The sequence below is a fragment of the Oenanthe melanoleuca genome, chromosome 17 (genome assembly GCF_029582105.1).
Source record: "Oenanthe melanoleuca isolate GR-GAL-2019-014 chromosome 17, OMel1.0, whole genome shotgun sequence".
NCBI classification, from domain to species: domain Eukaryota; kingdom Metazoa; phylum Chordata; class Aves; order Passeriformes; family Muscicapidae; genus Oenanthe; species Oenanthe melanoleuca.
Window position 1 is genome coordinate 5,509,068 of NC_079350.1, and position 18,943 is coordinate 5,528,010.

The window sequence follows — 18,943 nt, forward strand, 5'->3', positions numbered from 1 at the left end:
GTCCGGGGCCGGGCCCGAGGGTTCCCCGAGCGCTCGGAGCTCAGCCCCCACGGCGGGTGCTGGGAGGGGAACCCCGGCTCGTTCGGCCGGGCACCCGGCAGTGCGGCTCGGGGAGCAGCCGGGTGAAGGAGCCGCTGCAAGGGCTGGGCTGTTAAACCCGGCTGTGGGACCGACGCTCTCTCCCCAAGGCGCCTTCTCTCCACGGCGTCCCTGACAGGCACCGGCCACCGGCGGAGGCTGCGCTGCCGGGATTGCGAGAGATGGAATAACCCTCGCAACTTACACGAGGTCTCCTCAGACAACACAGCGCGTGGCCCGGGGAGGGGACGGGCACGAGGGCTCCCGGCCCCGGTCGGGAGGGCACGGAGCGCTCCCGCCCCGCTCCCGGCAGCGCGGCTCTCGCCCGGCCGAGCTGCGGGCACAGGGGCGGCGTCGCGCGGCTTCGTCGCGGAGCTGTGGCGTCATCGCCGCGCGCCGCAGCGGCGGGAGCGGAGCGGCGGAGCGGCGGCCGGAGCCATGCCGGGCCACAAGTCCTTCCGCCGGCGCAGGGAGGACGAGGAGGAGGAGGAGGAGGACGAGCAGCTCGCCGAGGAGGTCAGGTGGGTCGGGCGCCGGCGGGGAGCCCGGCCGGGCCCAGCTGCAAACCTAGCGGCGCCCGGTCCTGCGGCCGAGGGACGGGACGGGACCGCGGCTGTGCTTTGGTCCGGCGGCACGGTGTCCCGGCGGCGCGACAGCGTGTCGTGTGTCGTATCGTGTGTCGTATCGCCACGTACGGCTGTGCTGGGAGCGGTGGCGTCACGTCACATTGCTGTGTTGAACCACCGTGCTGTGGCGTGACGTCACAGCGGTACACGATCTCAGAAATTACGGATTCTTCCCAGTTTAGAGAGAAACACTTGAGATTGAAGTTTACCATCAACTTTCTTTAGCGTCACTCATGCCTGGATGTATTTTGGCTCGTCCTTCCCAAATTGGTTTCTTCTTCAAGCCTTTCAGTGTTTGGTGCTGCCTTCCTCAGCCGAGGGAAGGCATCAGAAAGGAACAAATCCTTTTTAGTTTTTTTGTTCTGCTTTTAGGTTTTTTCTGATTGCTGTTTTTAGGTGTTTTGTTTTTATTTTTTATCTGATTGCTCAAATGCGTAGAATTGCTTAAATAAATAGAAAATACCTATTGAACTTGAAACCTGAGAAGTGGATGCTGATATGCAGAGGTTTAGGGCAAAGATGAATAGAAAACTCTGTGTTAACTGCAGAAAATAAAATGAATTAATTAAAACCAAAGCATCAAGTACTAAGTCTAATGCATTTTTTTCTTTAGGTTAAAACTTGAGGAAGCCAAAGAAGTTCAGAGCCTCAGAAAACGGCCCAATGGGGTGAGGTAAGGGATGTGGCACTGGGGAGGGGAAACTGGGTTTTGGGGTGTGATGTGACAGTCAATTTCTCTCCTGTTATCTGCCTCCTTCCAGTACAAACTGTTGTTAGACACTACCAAAATTATATACCTGACAGAGGAGTTTCTATGTTAAAGCCTGAGGATGGAAAAGACAGGGAGACTTAGAGAAGGATAAAGCAATGCAGTAGTGTTGGTACTGTGTAACCTTTTGCTAAATTTTATCTTCTTTCTTTTATCTACCTGACCAGTGCTGTAGCTCTACTGGTGGGAGAGAAGTTGCAAGAAGAAGCCACACTTGTGGTAAGTGCTGAACAATTCCATCACCTCAGGGCTCAGATGTGATGGTATGAGGACACTGTGTGCGTCTGGCCTGGGGCAGGACTGATGTTACAACTCAATTCCCAAATGTTTCCTGTGGTTTTATCCAGATTTTGAAGACTAGCATTAAACTAGAGGGAAGCTTCAGGGGTTTTTGTTATTTCTTGTTTTACAGGATGACCCATTTAAGATAAAATCTGGGGGAATGGTGGACATGAAGAAGCTGAAAGAAAGAGGCAAGGACAGGTAAGTGCATGTGAGCTCTGAAAATCTCTCCCTGCACTAGTATTTAATGACAGCTGGTAGTTAATTAACCAGAGGTTGTATCATTTTGAAGAGCTTCATATAATGCAGTCTGGCCAGTTACTTTTGCTTTGACTTGTTAAATTACTTTTAAAAAACCCACCACCCACACCTCTCCCAAAAAACCCAAACAGCCAACAAAAAAACCCACCAAAACCTGTAAACATTGTGGTTTCCACTTAGGATTAATGAAGAGGAAGATCTGAACTTGGGAACTTCCTTCTCAGCAGAAACCAACAGGCGGGATGAAGATGCTGACATGTGAGTCGTGCTGTGTTGTGTCTCTGGTGTTGAATCAGGCTGGGTGGCCCTTCACCATTTCTTATTTTATGTTGTGGATTCTGAGGATATCTTCCCAGTCCTCACTGAAAGTTTCCCTTGCCCTTTCCCCTCCTGCCTGCTGGAATTGGAAAGCCTTTTTCATGGATAAAGCTAGGGGGTGCCAACCAGCCAGCTTGACATTCAATCCCAGTGAGAGCCTTTCCTGCTGGCTGTTAAAGACCTTGGAGGATCTGATTGTTTCTTGGACAATTAATTCTTCCTGCTAGTATTAGCTAGTGCTTTTGGAGATGTGATTCTTTCCTCTTTCCCAGCTGTCATGCAGCTGTGCTCCAGCAGTGCTGGAGCAGAGTACAAGAACAGAACTAAATGCCCTGTACCTTGTGTGCTGCTGTTTAGGATGAAATACATTGAGACTGAGCTGAAGAAGAGAAAGGGAATTGTGGAGAATGAAGAGCAGAAGGTGAAGCTTAAGAATGCTGAGGACTCCCTGTATGAGCTGCCAGAGAACATCCGTGTCTCCTCTGCCAAGAAGACTGAGGAGATGTTGTCCAACCAGATGCTGAGTGGCATTCCTGAAGTGGACCTGGGAATCGAGTATGTGTTCACAGATCTGTGGGTGCTGGCAGGATTGACAGGATGAGCAGCTGTTGGCTGGCAGAGCAGTGCAAGCCCAGCCCCAGTTTGGGATGGGATTGAGCCTTACTTGGATTGGTGTGGTAATTAGCACAGCACAACCTACACAGCCCCAGGGCTAGATGCAGCTCCATCCTGTGACTTCTGGGAAAAGACTCTTCTGTGACCTGATCCCAGCAGCTTTCTGCAGGACCCCTTTGTGTCCTGCACTGAAGTCATGCAGGATAGGAGCTTCTATTTTGCCTTTGAAACAAAGCGTCTGTTTCTATAGCACTGCCTCCTCTCTCAAAAACTGCATCAGATACCCCAGCAGTGCTATTACTGTCCTCCAAATCCATGCCCTTAGCACTTCTGTGCCTGCTACCCTTTTATGATTGAAGTTATTTTTTTTTTTTTCTAGTGCAAAAATAAAAAACATCATCTCAACTGAAGAGGCCAAGGCCAAGCTGCTGGCAGAACAGCAGAACAAGAAGAAAGACAGTGAAACTTCCTTTGTTCCCACCAACATGGCTGTTAATTATGTCCAGCACAACAGATGTAAGTCTTGAATGTCTCTCGTAACCCAGTTGCTCTGCCCCATCATGCCTAATTAGCCATAGAAACCAATTCCAAGAAGGTGGTTAAGAGTGCTCCAGATAATATTCCTTATGTCATGTTTTCCTTGCAGTTTATCATGAGGAGCTGAATGCCCCAGTGCGAAGGAACAAGGAGGAGCCAAAGCCTCGTCCACTGCGCGTGGGGGACACGGAGAGGCCAGAACCAGAACGTGAGTTCCAGATCGGAATGGTTGTAAAGAGACACTGAAACTCCTCAGGGCTCTTGTACAGAGGAACAGTCTGGCTGTGCTTGCCTCCTCTGAGTGCTCTGAGGTGTTGGGAATGGAGCAAGCTAAGTTGAAGGGCTGTTGTACCACTAGATCACAGCTGAAACTCTGGATGGAGGATGTGTGTGGAGATGCTCAGGGGTGGTGGAGTGGTGAAGGTCACAGCTGAAGTGTAGCCAAAGCTATCTGACAAGGGCTTGGTGGAATAGCAAACGGTGCAAGGAATAACCTCACATAGTGAGGAGCTGTCTGAGGGAAGTGGCAGAGTTCAGGAAATGTCTCCTGAAATGAAAGAACAGGGGTATAAAATTTCCTTTTTTCTTTTGAAGGGTCTCCTCCAAATCGCAAACGTCCCCTCAATGAAAAGGCCACAGATGATTATCACTATGAGAAGTTCAAGAAGATGAACAGGCGATACTGATGGATGTGGACTGAAGCCTTTGGAGTTGTGTAAAGGATTTTGTGTCAGTGGCCTGCAGTGGATGTTGGGAAGAGTCACTACCTTCAGATGCTGATGTTACCTACGAAGCTTTTCCTGTGTGATCTTGTAGTGAATCAGTTTGCAGGTGATCGTGAACTTTTTGATTGGTGTAACTTTGTATATAAATGTGTTCTTATAAATTAAGTTTTATAACGGAAAATGAGCTTTCATGGTTGGCATTTTTTAATGAGAAAACAAATTGGCTTTTATAGATTTTTCTTTTCACCATCTTAATACTACAAAAAGACATCCTTTAAAAGCAGCAATGCTGTTTGCTTTGTAAATTTAAAGCTCTTGGGAGCTTGTCTTCTTGTCCACATATCTTTCCCAGAAGTGCAGTGTGGGTACTTGTAGTGAAGATTTGTAATTTGGAAACAGTAAAAGTGTTTTTTAAGTTATCATAGCATTTTTTCTTCTGGAATTCATGCTGATGGGCTTTTCCTGGTTTGTGGGTTTTGGTGGTGCTGATGGCCAGGTTGTCCCATTGCTCAGAAGTGACAACTCCAGGGTGGGGAGGGACAACCTCAAATTTCACTTTTTCTCAGAAAAGGGGAAGAATTTCCATGCCAGGCCTGAGGTTAGTTTGCCCCTGAGCTTGTGCTCTGTGCAGGTCAGCAGAGGATCCTTTGAACAGGTGGTGTTAAACTGAGACAGGGGAGATCTAGATTAGATATTAGAAACAACATTTTTCACTGTTCGGGTGGTCAGGCTTTAGAACAGGCTACCTAGGGAGGTGGTGGGCACCATTCCTGGAGGTGTTAAAGAGGTGTCAGGATATGGCACTGGATGATGTGGGTTTTGTGGTTATGAGGTTACAGTGGCAGTGCTGGATGGACAGTTGGACGTGATGACGTTAAAGGTCTCTTCTAACCATTGATGATTCTTTGATTCCTCCATTCTAACACCCGGTGACACGGCCACAGAATGTTTAAAAACTCCGCTCCCGACAGCAGCGGGCGACGGCGCCAACATGGCGGGGGCAGCTCGGCCCCTCAGCGCCGGCCCCGCCCGTTCCCGCCCAAACATGGCGGCCGCCCCTCAGCGCTGGCCCCGCCTCTCCCAGCGCCCGCCATGGCGGCGGCGGAAGCGGCGCCGAGGGGCGGAAGCGGCGGCCGGGCAGCCGGGCCGGGCGGGCGATGAGGCTGCGGCGGGGCGCGCTGCGGGCGGCCCTGGCGTTGGTGCTGCTGCCGCTCCTCACGCCGGCGGGCGCCGTGGAGCCCATCAGCCTGGGACTCGCCATCGCGGGCGCCGCTGCCTCGGCCCTCACGGGCTTCATCTCCTACCCGCGGCTCTACTGCTACTTCAGGGAGTGCTGCCTGCACCGGCACGAGCAGCGCGCGGCCGCCGGTGCGGGCCGGGATGGGCTGAGGGGAGGCGGCGGGAGGGCGGCGGCGGGAGCCGGGCCGGGCCCGCGGGGCCTTGCCGAGGGCCGCCGCTCCTGCCCGGCCCTTTGGCCGCTGCCCGGGCGGCACCGCGCCCGGCCCGCTCCCCGCCGCTCACAATGTGCTCTCTCCGTGCAGCTCTGCAGGAGAACTTGGACCAGAAGCTGTTCGGACAGCACTTGGTGAGCAAGGTGGTTGTAAAAGCCGTGAGGGGCTTCTTGAACAATACCAACGCCAAAAAGCCTCTCGCGCTTTCCTTGCACGGCTGGACTGGAACAGGCAAAAACTTTGTCAGTAAGATCGTCGCCGAAAGCATTTATAAAAGAGGGCTGCAGAGTAAATATGTCCATCAGTTCGTGGCAACTTTACACTTTCCTCACGCTCACAGCATCAATCTGTACAAGGTAAGAACGAGCTGTGCTGCAATGAGTTACAAATGTCATGGCATGATCAGTACATCAGCCCTAGATGCTATTTTATGCAGTAACATGTATACTATGCATGTATGTGATCTTCTCTACAGAACTGTGTAGATCCTAACATCCATTGGGATTGGTTTTTCTGTGAATGTGAAGTTTTTTTCCGTGTGTTTTCAGCATGTCTTTAGGGAAGAGTGATATGGTTTTATTTTCATTCTGCACTTTGCTTAGAGATGGGACTGACTTAAGGATAAGCTTGATTCCTGGTTAGGTGGTGTGTTGGTGGGAACTGCAAAAAACCAAATCGTTCATGAATCTGGGAAACAACCCAGTGACCCCCAGGTTTGTCTGGCACTGTGGCAAGGTCACACTGGCTCTCTGAGGCATCATTGTCTATTCTACTACACACTGAGCAGCTTATTTAGTTTTCTATGGATCCATTTCCAAGTTGTATAGCAAAATCACAAAATACTCTGCTGTCAGAAAGGTATGGGTAAATGTGTTTGGAATTGTGTCAGTTCTGTAGGCAGGGAGACACCATGGAGCAGTAGCTCAGAGGTGTTTCATGGTTTTATTATTCTAACTTTGTTCAGTGCAGTTTGAATGAGTACCACTGTCTTGTAGTACTGTATGTTGATATTCAGTTTGTATGTGTTAAAAATGGGAACAGGATGGTCCACAAACCTGATTTCTAAATGGAGGAAATAGGCATTTCCTCTTTTACAACTAATTTTGCCCCTTCTTTTAACTGCTCTTTTGAAATAAAATGATGCTTTTCTGCATTTGTTTTGAGATGAGTGCATTTGGGAAATTTGCTGCCCAGGGCAGTAGCAGGAAGTATTGCTGCTTATCCCCAATACACCTGCAGTTCAAGGATGAGTAGAATAAATACTAAAGTGATGAATCACTGAAAATAGTCAGAACAGTTATTTCTCATTCATCTACCAACACATCAATCCTTTTTCCCCCCAATTAATGTATTATTGATCTTGAATGTGATACTCAACATGAAAATGCAATGCTTAAGTGAGAGGCTCTTTCAATGCAATAAAGCCTTAGCCTTTCTGGACAACTGTTTTTAGAAGGGCTTGTAATTGTCTTCATTTAACTTCAGATTGATTAAAACACAGAGAGTTAAATTTTGTTTCTGCTTCTGCCAGTGACTGCAGGTGTAATTTCTCACTGCTGCTGCCAGGTAGCAAATTTAATATTGCTTATTTTAAGGTTGTTTATACCAAAGTGCTGCCAGAAGTCATCATCTGGCTTTGTCAGAGCTTTGTGTGGCTATTCCTTGGTGGGACACATTTTTTGTCCTACTGTACACTTTCATTTTTGCTTTTTATAGGAGTATCTAGGAGAATATCTGTTTTTTCCATCCTGTCTCTTGGTGTCTTAAAATTTTTCAGAACCAGCATAAGATTTTGTTGAGGTTTCATTTACAACTTGTTTTAGTCAAGAAGGCAAAGCTATTAAAATGACACCACTGAAACAACTCCTTCAGGACAATATTCCATAAATAGAAAGTGCTATTTTTTCTGTCTTTTCAACACAAACTCTGAGCATCTTTCACTTTTTTGGCACTCAGGACCAGTTGCAGTCGTGGATTCGGGGAAATGTGAGCATCTGTCCCAGGTCACTCTTTATATTTGATGAGATGGATAAAATGCATGCAGGACTCATTGATTCAATCAAACCCTTCCTGGACTACTATGAGCTGCTGGATGGGGTGTCCTACAGACAAGCCATCTTCATTTTCCTCAGGTAAAGTGGCTTCTCAGGGTTGCTGTTCTGTACACTCCATGCTTTTTACTTTATAACTTCAGTTTTTAAAACTACCTCCAGCTACAATCTCTGTTTTCTCTTTACTTAGCAATGCAGGAGCTGAAAAGATAACAGAAGTAGCACTAGATTTCTGGAGAAATGGGAGGACAAGGGAAGATATCCAGCTCACAGATATCCAAAATGCACTCTCTGTGTCTGTCTTCAACAATAAAAATAGTGAGTAAAACTGAGATTGCTTTTGAGGTGGTAAAAGTTACACAAAATGGATGGGGTGCGTTTTGCTGCATTTTTACAAGCTATGCTTTCTTCTTTATATGACCTCCTGGTTTTGGCTTATGAGGAGCAAAAATGCAGTTTTTGGGCCTGCAGTTGGCTCCCAGGATGAGTGAAGATTAAGGAGCTCAGTGTGCACCTTTCCCACCAGCCTGTTTGCTGCCTATTGGACTGCACATTTTGGGGGAAGTGCTTCATTGGTTTCCTCACACAGGACTTCTGGTGAAAAGGAGTTCTAATATAACTATGCTCTAAATTTAGCATTGGGAGCAAACTCATTGTATTTCTTTAAAAGTTGAGATACAAGCTCCAAAAAAAAAGGAATAAGAAAACAGGTCTGGGAGAGCTGATAAGAGAGGGAAAATCTGTCCCTCTGTGGGTGAGAGAGGGAAAGGTATGAGACCAGCACCTGGAGGGCAAGGCTCAAGCACAGTCAAAATTCATTCATTCAGCCTAAAGGACCACATGTAGGTGTCTGTCCAAACTTTATGCACAAAGTAACATGAGAAGGGGTTTATATTCACTTGTGCATTATAGTGCCCTAAAATCCCAGGTGAATTCTTAGCTGTGATCTGCCCCTTGCTCCCATTCAACCCCTGGCAGTGTTTAACTAGAGAAATACTGACAAACCTTTTTCCCTTCACAGGTGGATTTTGGCACAGCACCTTGATTGACAGAAACCTCATTGACTACTTTATTCCTTTCCTGCCTCTGGAATACAGACATGTGAAAATGTGTGTCAGGGTTGAGATTGAGTCACGTGGCTACACTGTGGATGAAGACATTGTGAGCAGGATAGCTGATGAGATGACCTACTTCCCCAGAGAGGAGAGAATCTATTCAGATAAAGGATGTAAAACTGTGGATGCAAAGCTGGATTATTATTATGACTTCTAATGCTTTATTGCTACAACGTGCAAAGAAGCAAATTTAACTTAATTACAAAGTGGGGGACCTGAGACATTTCATTTTTAAGTACTTTTTAAAGAAAGAACACTATTTTTTAACTGGTGTGTAAATAAGCAGCAGTGCCTCTGCATTTTTGTCACCAGTCACGGCTCCAGAGTGCTTCAGCCTTGTGCTCTGAAGGTAAGAAGGAACTGCTTTGGGAATTCCTGGATCTGGCAGGGCTCAAGACTTCTTGAATCATGTGTTGATCATCAGAACCCTCTGGCAGACTCTTGACAGGTAAAGAAGGACTGAGACTATGACCTGATTTTAATCCAATTTTGCTCTGACATCGATGATCTCTAGACAATATTGAGAATTTTAATCAAAAATCTTGTGTTTCTGAAAGCCTTCATTGGTCCTGTGTGGGAATATGCATTAAAAATAGAACATGTGTCTTTTTGCCTTCAACAGCTTGGGCCCAGTAAAGATAAGGGGGGATTCTGGAATTTAAAGATTTGGGCTCTTCTATCCAATATCAAACAGTGCCATTGTGTTTGTTTTTTTTTAACACCAAGGTATAATTTAGTCTCCTGTGTGTCAAACCAAGAATATAAACCTCTTTGTTGTGAATAGTGTTCAGAGAGCAGACTTACTATTACAAGGAAGTGAGTTAAAATCCTTAAATGCCACACTGGTGTACTTAGTTCCTGTTTTAGGTTAGTCTTTATGTATAAAGTTGCCCAGAGAAGGCTCTCCCAGGAGAGAACTGTGCTCTGGGAGTGGTGAGTCAGCTTCATGGAAAGGCTGCAACGTCATGGGAAACGTGTACAGATTAAATTTTACACCATGGACATTGGAAAGAGGTTTCTCTTCTTCACTTATACGTTGAGTTCAGGGGTCAGCTTGCAGGGGTTTCCCTTTTTCATGTTCTCACCATACTGTGTGCCTTTGAGGCAGGGATGGAGGCAGATTTAAAGGCAAAAAAATGCCCATTAAAAATGCCAAAAAAAAAAAAGCCCATAAAATGTGTCCATTGAAGTTACTGTGAAGGGTGTCAGACTTGTTTCTGAATGTGAGCACTGCAGAGGCTTTTTTCATTCCAGTTGGTGTTCAAAATAAACTTTGCTCATCAGAAATTTCTTTCTTAGCTACCTTCTGGTGTTCTTTGCATTCAGTGATTTGCTATTAATTTTGCACAAATTTACTCCATGTTGAGGAAGAGCACATTGCATTCCTGGCTGTTCAAGCTGTGCTTGAGTACAGGTATGTCCCTTCTGCAGTTCAAAGGGCAGAGAGATAGGAGATGTGACTCTTTGCTGTCTGGTGAAACAAAGCAAGCTTGGAGTGGAAACTGCACTTCTGGGCTGTTTATACTAATTACAGCTGTATGGTTTTTGTAGAGGCAGACTTCCTCACTGCATGTGTGCTCAATAAGGATGAACTTTTCTTGTAGAGATCAGTTAAACCCCTGCTGCTCATCCCCTCCTGCCACTGTGGTACCACTGCCTGAGCACTGCAGGCTCTCTTTGAAGCCACCCACCTTTTCAGTGGCAGCATCTTGGAGTTTTTTCATAAACAGGGAGAAAAAAGGGCCAGTGAGGCTCCAAGTGTCCACTGGCTCTGAAGGTGTGATATGCAAATTATCAATCCTAGTATTTGTCAGCAAATGAGTGCTTTGAATGGAGGTATTTATATGTTTCTTTGACTTCCTGATTATAGCAAATAACTGGATAACGGGAAAAAGCAGATGTAATGATGATAAACTTGTACTACTATGGTCTGGTACCAAGAGAATCAGTACAACCAAGCTGTCTTGTGGTTCTTCCAGAACTAGCTTAGTTCTGCTTTGTGTGCCAGTACAGCATCAATACCAGCATTTGATATATAGTGGTAGCCAGTATTTCATTGTATCACAGCCCTGAATGACACAGGGTAGATGGAAGCTTTCTCTGGAGAACATGAATGATGTGGAAAGGGGGGACACTGCCTCTGTTAAATCTCTCTTCTGTTCTGCACACCTGGCCAGGAGCAGCTCCATCTGAGTAAAACACAGAGCTGTGCCTGAAATCACTCCCAGGTTTCTGCTGTTCTTCCTCTGCTGTATGGTTTCAGAGCTAAGGTCCTCACTTCTTTGCTATGACTGGGTAACACTGGCTATTATTCTATTTAACAGCCCATTTAATACTGGATGACACAACTTAAAAGAAAATGTAATGGGGGAAAGGTCTGCTGCCCAGATAAACAGTCCTTTGGCTAGGTGAGAGGAGCTGAGCAGTCCCAGGAATTAATTCTGTTCTTACCAGAGCCCAGGACAAGCAGCTGCTGCTTTAGTTCAACTTTCTGCTGCAGGCAGTGTTCTGAGATCTCACACTGTGCTCATAAAATCAGAGGCCATGGTCTAAATTCACTGAAATAGGAAGTGCTGCTGTCCTGCCAGCCAGAGGCAGCCTGACCCCAGTGCCTGGTGTGCCCAGGGAGGGACCAGCAGCTGAGCTGTGCCGGGAGTGTGAAGTCCAAGTGAACAGCAGAGCCTGTGCTTCCCAGGCTGCTCCCTGACATTTCCTGGTGCATCCTGAGAGCACAGCAGTGGTTCACAACTGACCCTTCAGTGAGGTATGAGCTGCTGCCAACAGCTGCCCCACACTTACAAAGGAAGTGTACCAGAAACGTTCAGTGCAGCTGGGTGCAAACTGCACAAATTAGTACTTTCCTTTATATGAAAATGATTAACCAAGAGAGAAGAAGTAACTTAGGATTTATTCCAACTGCAGTACGGTAGTATTTAGTGTTTTGAAACAGCACAAATATTTTCTTTTTGGAGTAAGTGAAACTGGATGCAGCATATATAACTACAAACAAATCAGTTAGTAGGTAAAACATCACACTGAAAAGTGACAGTCCAATGTCCCAAGGTTAACAGCTTGCTAGTGTTTGGCTCTGGAGGTTGCATCAGTGTCAACAGTTTGCCAACGTTTGACAAACTGCAGTGAGGCTGTAAAAGGCAATCAACACTTTTAATTTAGAGCTTAACAGCGCTAAGCTCTGTTGTAATTTGAATTAGCATAATTGTAATGAGACCTATCATTCAGCATCACCTCTTAAAGGAAGTTTAAGAACAAGTGAGGGAACAGATGATACAGCACAAAACCAGCTCCATCCCTTGTATCAATTTAAAACCACAGTACAATCAACAAAGTGAAAGGCACTTCTGTCTTGCATTACAACATTTGATATACAAGTGATGGGAGACTAAGAGTTAAAGCTTGCAACAGTGTTTAAAACCCAGTCTCCCTACTGGGTGAAGGTTAAATTGATCTTTCCCAGCTTCTTAACTCATAGCTCAACCTTTCACACAGGCATTCTTCCATGTTAAAAGCTACTATATATAACATACCTAACTAGTGAGGTATAGGATTGTTGCTTACACTTCAGCATAAAAATATACTATTAAAAATAATTTCTTCCATTCAAGTGTCTTTCAGCAAGGTGAGAGTAGCATTAACCACACCTTGACTATTAGGAGCAGTGGGGAGAGAGTACTAAAGACCTTACAGACTTCAGGCCCAGAAGCCCACACACAGATTAACCTTACAAACTGCAACAGTCAAATTCTCATGAGATTTTTCTGCTTAAGTACAGAAGACTAGCTTAGTATGTCTTAACAGATCTCTCAGATGGGTCCTTCAGTTTAGGAAGACCTGGAGTCACAAATGTACCTAGCCCCTTTAAAGAGCACTTAACAATTTCTTTTTCCCCAGAGAAACATGGGGCAGCTCTTACTTCCTCTTCCCCTGCTCGCTCTCTATTATTTAGTAACAGATTTCTAAGAGCTCATAATGACTTCCCATATTACTGTACTAGGAGATGTAGGATGATGCCCAGCTGAAGCACAGGAAGATGTCTACCATATCATCTTCTTACTGCAGTGCACCAAGGAGTTCACCCTTGCAGACATGATCATAGCTCAGAATACAGCACACATCTCTCCATTCCAGTATGAATGTGTACATGGAAGGGAGTATGACTATCTTGAAAAATTCCTCTCTTTTCCTTTGTTCCAACTTGGTTTATGTGGAAAGAGGAATTAAATACTTAATAATCCCAGCACTTGGAAGAATACTTTATTCTTCTCTTACAGGAGAGGCTGTATCCAGTGCTGTGTGTCACACCAGAAATTGTCTATAGATTGAAAGAAAACTAAAGGGGGCAAACACTGGGATACCAGCCAGTTCAAAGATGAACAGCACTTAAAAGCCAGGCTAGATGACCTGATTGAAAGCATCCCTGCCCATGGCAGAGGATGGCACTAGATGATCTCTAAGTCCCAATTCTATGTTAAGTTAAAAAAAAAAAAAAAAAATCAACAAAACCAAACACACAAGCTACAAAGCCCATACAGCTCACTCTGGTATTTTCACCATACTCCCTGCAACAGTAAAAAAAAGTCTAAGTGCAAATACACAGATTTCCAAAGCACTCTCAAAGTGCTTTGGAGACTCAAAGTAGAAATCAACCCCTGGCCTTCATCTCTCTCATCACAAGGTCTTCGTGAATATCCAACTTGGCCTGTACAGTCTTGCAGCCTTTATCAGAGTAGATCTTCTGCTCCTTGGGGAAGTAAGTCATCTCATCAGCCACTGCCTGCACAATATCTTCATCCACAGCATAGCCACGGGCTGTCATTTCAGCCCTGACACACATCTTCACATGCCTTTGCTCCAGGGGCAGGAAGGGGACAAAGTAGTCAATAAGGTTCCTGTCAATGATGCTGCTGTGCCACAGCCCACCTGGATAAATTGGGGGAAAAAAAATCATAAGAAGGAGTTTCTCTAAACTTGATCCTGCATATGACAGGATCTACATGCCAGGCTGAATTCACATAGCAGTTTGTCTCAGCCACTGAGGAATGAATTTCCCATTTTTGGGGCAAAGTGACTTACTATTCTTGTTGTTGAAGACTCCTACAGAGAGCAATGGCTCCAGGTCTTTCAGCTGAATATCTTCCCTGCGCTTTCCACTTGTCCAGAAGTCAAGAGCTGCTTTGTTAATTAAATCACCACCTGCATTGCTGATCATAAAAGAAAAATGGACAGTGGTGAAATACAGAAACAAATGAGCCAGAATTTATTTTGCAGCCAGTTACACATATTGCTAATCTCCCTGATATCAAACAAATCATCAAAAAGAATGTTATAAGCCAAAATTTAGGGAAATTCTCCAGTTCTTTAAGTAGCTATCAGTGTATGGTGGATTGCCCCCAGTCAGCAGCCAAGCACCTACACAGCTACTTGCTTCCTCCCTCCTGCCTCAGTGGGATGGAAGGAGAAAAAGGGAAGAACAAAAGTCTGAAGACTTGTGGGTCAAGATAAAGATAGTTTAATAGGAGGAGAAAGAGCAAGAGGAAAAAAACCCAAGGAAATCACACACCACCCCCACAGTCAGACCAATGCCCAGGCAAATACTGAAGAACCATCACCTTAAAGCTAAAATCCCACATTTTTCTCCACCCCTGTTTTTACTGCTGAGCAGGCCATGTCACAGTATTAAATATCCTCCTGGGCAGTTCAGGTCAGCTGTCCCAGCTGTGTCCCTCCCATCCTCCTGCTCACCTCAGCCTACTGTGGGAAAAGCCTTGAAGCTTTGCAAACATTATTCAGAAATGGGCAAAACATTGGTGTGTTATCAACACTCACTGCCACAAATCCAAAACAGCACCAAAATAGCTGCTCTGAAAATAGTTAAGTCCATGCCAGCAAGATCCAGTATGTGCTGCACCCATCCCAAAATGTGAACTCTCTTATGTCCTGTGCTCAGCCATGCACAGCCTGCTGCACTACAGGTACAAGCTCAGAGTGCTCCCCACTGTCTTTGCACAGAGAATCTTCCCACCAGAGCGTTTTTTTTTTGCTGTTCTTTGAACGAGGTCCCCAAGAAGCATCATTATCATCATAAATAAATATTCAGCATCTCAAAATGAAAGAAACTGGTGGCACAGACCTGAGGAAGATGAAGATGGCTTTCCTGTAGGACACCCCATCAACCTCCTCATAATAGTCTAAGAAGGGCTTGATAGCATCAATGACACCTGGATGCATTTTGTCCATCTCATCAAAAATGAAGACAGAGGAGGGACAGGCACTGACATTGCCTCGAATCCAGTTCTGCAGCTGTTCCTGGAAGAAGAGGTTGAAAGTCACTGAAAAACAAGGTCTTTACTGGATGTACTGCAAGATTCTTATATGTGACAGATTCTGGGGACACACTATCAAATCTCAGTATCCCACACTCACCAGCTGGTGAATGAAAGAGGAAAACAAACAAGAAAATGGCATCACCCAACACATGCAGAACAATGTCCAGCCAGAGCTAGAGCAATAACCACCTTATAAACCAATGCCCCCCATTTTTTCCTTCTTCAACCCCTGTTTCTATAGCTGAGCATGACAGCATGTGGTGTGGAATATCCTTTCGGCCAACGGGGGTCAGATGTCCAGGCTGTGCCCCCTCCCCATCTCCTGCCCACCCCAGCCTGCTCGGTATGAGTGGGAAAAACCAGCAAGCTTTGGAGCTCTGCAAGCGCTATAGTAACAGCCAAAACACCACTGTGTTCTCAACATCATCAACACTGTTTCAGCCATATACTCAAAACACGGTCCCGCAGGGGCTGCGGAGAAGGTTCCTTCTATCCCAGACTGCCAGGATAATGCAGCTGGAATGACAAACTGTCCTTGCAGCGAGCAGGGGAATCAGCAGATGGCATCAGTGAGAGGGCAGCGCTCGGAAATGGAAACTAGCTCGGCTTTTTGGTGCCTTTTACTTTACGCATTAACTTCCTCTTACGTCTCTCCTAAGCATCAACTTTGGAATGCCCAGATGCACACCTCCAGCTGTCAGGAATATGAATCAGAATATTCTGAGTTGGAAGGTACCCACAAGGATCATCGAGTCCAACTTTTAAGTGAATGGCCCATGGAGGGATCGAACTCACAAGCCTTAGCATTATGAGCATCATCAACAGAGCTCATCCCAGTGGGAACCTGCGGGAGATGTGCCGGACACCCCAGCAGGGGGTTTAGGGACCGACTGGGGGTAACCGGGCCTGCTCACCTTGTAGAGCTTAACCTGGTCGTGGTGGGGGAAGTGCAGGGTGGCCAGGAAGAGATGGACGAACTTGCTGCGCAGGCCGGCGGGGTGGACCTGCTCCGCCAGGATCTGGCTGAGGAAGTTCTTGCCGGTGCCGGCCCAGCCGTGCAGCGACAGCATCAGCGGCTTCTTGGGGCTGGGGTTGTTGCTGAAGCCCAGCACCGCCTTCAGCACCACGTCCTTGGCCAGGTGCTGCCCGAAGAGCCTGTCGTCCAGCTGCGCCTTCAGCGCTGCGGGGAGAGGGACAGCTCAGCACCGCCGCTCACCGCGCCCGCCCCGTGACCGGCCGAGCTCGGGGGCAGCCCGGCCGCCCCCCGCCCCCGCCGTACCGCTGGCGTTGAGGCGCTGCCCGGCGCGGGGGCAGCACTCCACGTAGCTGCAGTAGAACCTGGGGTGGGACAGGTACCCGGTGAGCGCCGAGGCCACGCCGAGAGCCAGCCCCACGCTGAGCGGCTCCAGCGCCGCCAGCCCCGGCAGCAGCACCCACAGCAGCGGCACCGACCGCGCCATGGCGGCCCCGAGCGCGCGCCAAGCCCCGCGCGCCTGCGCGCCCCCGCGAGCCCCCGCCCCGTGAGGGGCCGCCGCCGCCGCCATCTTTGTGCCGGGCAGAGATCCCGATGCCGGGACGGGGAGGAGGGAACGGAGCGCCGCGCGTCACCTGCTTACCGAATCCGCCGGGGAATTAAACCCTGCAGCACCGCCTTCTTAGTGTTAGCCAGGAAGGCCTTACTCTGTTCTGACCAAATTGCAGCCTCCACACAGACAGAAAGTTTTTTCACTTATTTATACTTTATAACTAGCAAAGAAATCGGTTCTAAATTGCATTTCTTTATTAGTTTTTTAGTTTATAATTTTAGTCTTTTTAGTATTTTTTTTTCCTCTGGTAGGGACTTTACAATGCAGAAACTGAGTCTGTGCTAGTCTCCGACAAAATGTCTTTGTGGTCCATAATTTCTACATTCCAGATGTTTAACCTCAACAATACATATTTCTCTCTCAGGCTTTGTTCTTTGAGGCGTATCAGAGTAAGTTTATAAAAATGTGAAGTTTCAGTAATTTTCCCTGCCTGTTGATTCGTGTCCTTGACACCAAGGAAGAGCCTGATCCACCGTCGTGGCACCCCTGCTTTAGATATTTATACACATTGACGAGGTCTGTCAATGGTGCCATAAAGCAGCACAGCCCATTTCTGCCAATATAAACCAAGAAATCAGCAAGGAAAACGCCCCGGTACTGCTCGGAGAAGCAGGGCACACAATTTCTTGTGGGATTAGGAATATTAGGTTAGTGCAGCCTCTGCGGGTGTTAACCCTTATCATCCAACCCCACCAAATGAAGCTCTCACCACCCTGCCAAGAAACACCAGCTTGGCCCCACCTGCCCTTGCCACTGCCTCACCTGTGAAATTCAGAGTTCTATTCCTCTCGCAGCACTCTTGGAAGCGGCACTTGAGCCAGGAGTCGGAGGAGAAGAGATGCCAAGCCATGACAGCGCTTCCCGCAACGAGAGAAACGCTGAGAGGGTCAAAAGCCGGTGTCAGAGTGGGCACAACAATAAAGAGTACAGCAGCCTTCAGGAGCTGCATGGTGGGAGCTGACTGCCAGCCTAACTCAGCAGGAAAAGAAACCAAAACAGAAACTGCAGAAAAACTTCCTGGAGCGTGGAGCCTGGGGCTGGAAGGGGCTGGAAGCCAAATCTCCTGTAAGCTGGAGGTGTTAATGAGTTAACAGACTTATCACGCTGCTGCAGGAGAACTGAAAGTGTCGGGAACAAAGGATTTCATAGGCAGAGTGAGAGTTTCACTGGAACAATCCCAGGTCTGATAGGAAGAGGACTGGAACCTCTCAGCATCTTAACCAAGGTGCTAATTGGGCTGGTGATTAACGGAGAGCACAGAGATGCTTGTTTTGGGCTTAATTGCGAGTGGTTGTACACACAACATTACACAGCCCGAGGATTTCCGTAGCAGTGCCTGGGGCTCTGCAATTCGCAGCACTGAAAGTGTCAGAAAGCTGCTGTATCATAACCAAGTCCTCAGAGCAGATTTTTTTTGTCCTGACAACTTCAACATCTCCCCACCACCAAAAAACGCGTGCTTGCAAAGGAAAGACAGCAGAAAAAGGTTTTCTCAGCAGACACTTTTTTTTCATGAAAAAAATTTGAAAAATCGTGAAACGCACTTTTCAGTAATTCCCATTTTATTTTAAAAATCTCATTGGAAAAACACTGAGCAGCGTTATTTAGTATTCAAAATACCTGCTCAAGATTTGATGACTGTCTTGACGAGAGTGCCCAGTGCTGCCGACTGCCGAGCCGCCGGGAAGTGCCGCTGTCCCCTGCCTGAGAGAGTCCAGGCTGTCAGCTGCCATCGACCCTTGGTTCCTCATTCCAAGGCTGAAGTGGGTTTCATTCCTGGGTTTGCCCAGGTGTCCTCCAAGCCCCGGGGTGGGCTGCCAAGTGGAGCTGGGTTTCCAGGGCTTTTCAGCTGCTGTCTCTGCTTGGACACCCAGAGACTGCAGAGAGTCCAGAGGAAGGAACTGGCAGTGGGACATTCAGGAATCCATGTCGCCTGGACTCTCTGAGCTGTCTTGGAGACGAGTAAGTTTTATAAAGTTGGCTTAATACCGCTGAAAATACCAGTCACCTCTTTCCTCTGCAGCGACCTCCTCTGCACCTGTCCGTGCTGAACGCTAGATGGGGCGTCAGACACAGGGTTTGCTCCAGGATTTACATGAGAAAACAGTTCTTGCAGAGAACTGAGTCATGCTTGAGAAAAACAGGAGTGTGTACTCCCATCTGCAGAGCTGACAGCTTGTGTTGT

The 18,943-nt window shown here is 47.1% G+C and overlaps 3 protein-coding genes across 5 annotated transcripts; 2 read left to right on the forward strand and 1 right to left on the reverse strand.

Moving 5' to 3' along the window:
- Positions 1-9: 9 nt before the first annotated feature.
- On the forward strand, positions 10-4,635 carry C17H9orf78 (chromosome 17 C9orf78 homolog). The gene is made up of 9 exons (XM_056505212.1): positions 10-599; positions 1,318-1,377; positions 1,641-1,692; positions 1,886-1,956; positions 2,197-2,274; positions 2,692-2,889; positions 3,329-3,465; positions 3,596-3,694; positions 4,081-4,635. The coding sequence occupies exons 1-9, from the start codon at positions 517-519 to the stop codon at positions 4,170-4,172; spliced, it is 870 nt and encodes a 289-aa protein (XP_056361187.1). The 5' UTR covers positions 10-516; the 3' UTR covers positions 4,173-4,635.
- An 85-nt stretch (positions 4,636-4,720) lies between these two features.
- LOC130260110 (torsin-1A-like) lies at positions 4,721-10,119 on the forward strand. Its single transcript, XM_056505211.1, has 5 exons — positions 4,721-5,579; positions 5,753-6,018; positions 7,619-7,794; positions 7,904-8,031; positions 8,735-10,119. The coding sequence occupies exons 1-5, from the start codon at positions 5,369-5,371 to the stop codon at positions 8,983-8,985; spliced, it is 1,032 nt and encodes a 343-aa protein (XP_056361186.1). The 5' UTR covers positions 4,721-5,368; the 3' UTR covers positions 8,986-10,119.
- Positions 10,120-11,717: 1,598 nt separating this feature from the next.
- Positions 11,718-18,929, reverse strand: LOC130260109 (torsin-1B-like). Of its 3 annotated transcripts, XM_056505210.1 has the most exons (6): positions 17,652-17,722; positions 16,452-16,588; positions 16,087-16,352; positions 14,977-15,152; positions 13,920-14,047; positions 11,718-13,766 (listed from the first exon to the last, which is right to left on the reverse strand). In XM_056505210.1, the coding sequence occupies exons 1-6, from the start codon at positions 17,705-17,707 to the stop codon at positions 13,489-13,491; spliced, it is 1,041 nt and encodes a 346-aa protein (XP_056361185.1). In that variant the 5' UTR covers positions 17,708-17,722; the 3' UTR covers positions 11,718-13,488. The 3 variants fall into 3 exon arrangements, with proteins under 3 accessions (XP_056361185.1, XP_056361183.1, XP_056361182.1); XM_056505208.1 differs by lacking the exon at positions 16,452-16,588 and having other exon boundaries at positions 17,521-18,929; XM_056505207.1 differs by lacking the exon at positions 17,652-17,722 and having other exon boundaries at positions 16,452-16,859.
- Between the last annotated feature and the right edge of the window lie 14 nt (positions 18,930-18,943).

Coding starts and splice junctions, on each gene's coding strand:
- C17H9orf78 (XM_056505212.1), top strand. CDS start 517: ATGCCGGGCCACAAGTCCTTCCGCCGGCGCAGGGAGGACGAGGAGGAG. Junction 600..1,317: donor CAGCTCGCCGAGGAGGTCAG/GTGGGTCGGGCG, acceptor TTTTTTCTTTAG/GTTAAAACTTGAGGAAGCCA. Junction 1,693..1,885: donor AAGAAGAAGCCACACTTGTG/GTAAGTGCTGAA, acceptor CTTGTTTTACAG/GATGACCCATTTAAGATAAA.
- LOC130260110 (XM_056505211.1), top strand. CDS start 5,369: ATGAGGCTGCGGCGGGGCGCGCTGCGGGCGGCCCTGGCGTTGGTGCTG. Junction 7,795..7,903: donor GCCATCTTCATTTTCCTCAG/GTAAAGTGGCTT, acceptor CTCTTTACTTAG/CAATGCAGGAGCTGAAAAGA. Junction 8,032..8,734: donor TGTCTTCAACAATAAAAATA/GTGAGTAAAACT, acceptor TTCCCTTCACAG/GTGGATTTTGGCACAGCACC.
- LOC130260109 (XM_056505207.1), bottom strand. CDS start 16,716: ATGGCGGCGGCGGCGGCCCCTCACGGGGCGGGGGCTCGCGGGGGCGCG. Junction 14,048..14,976: donor GCCATCTTCATCTTCCTCAG/GTCTGTGCCACC, acceptor TTTTATGATCAG/CAATGCAGGTGGTGATTTAA. Junction 13,767..13,919: donor AGTCTTCAACAACAAGAATA/GTAAGTCACTTT, acceptor CAATTTATCCAG/GTGGGCTGTGGCACAGCAGC.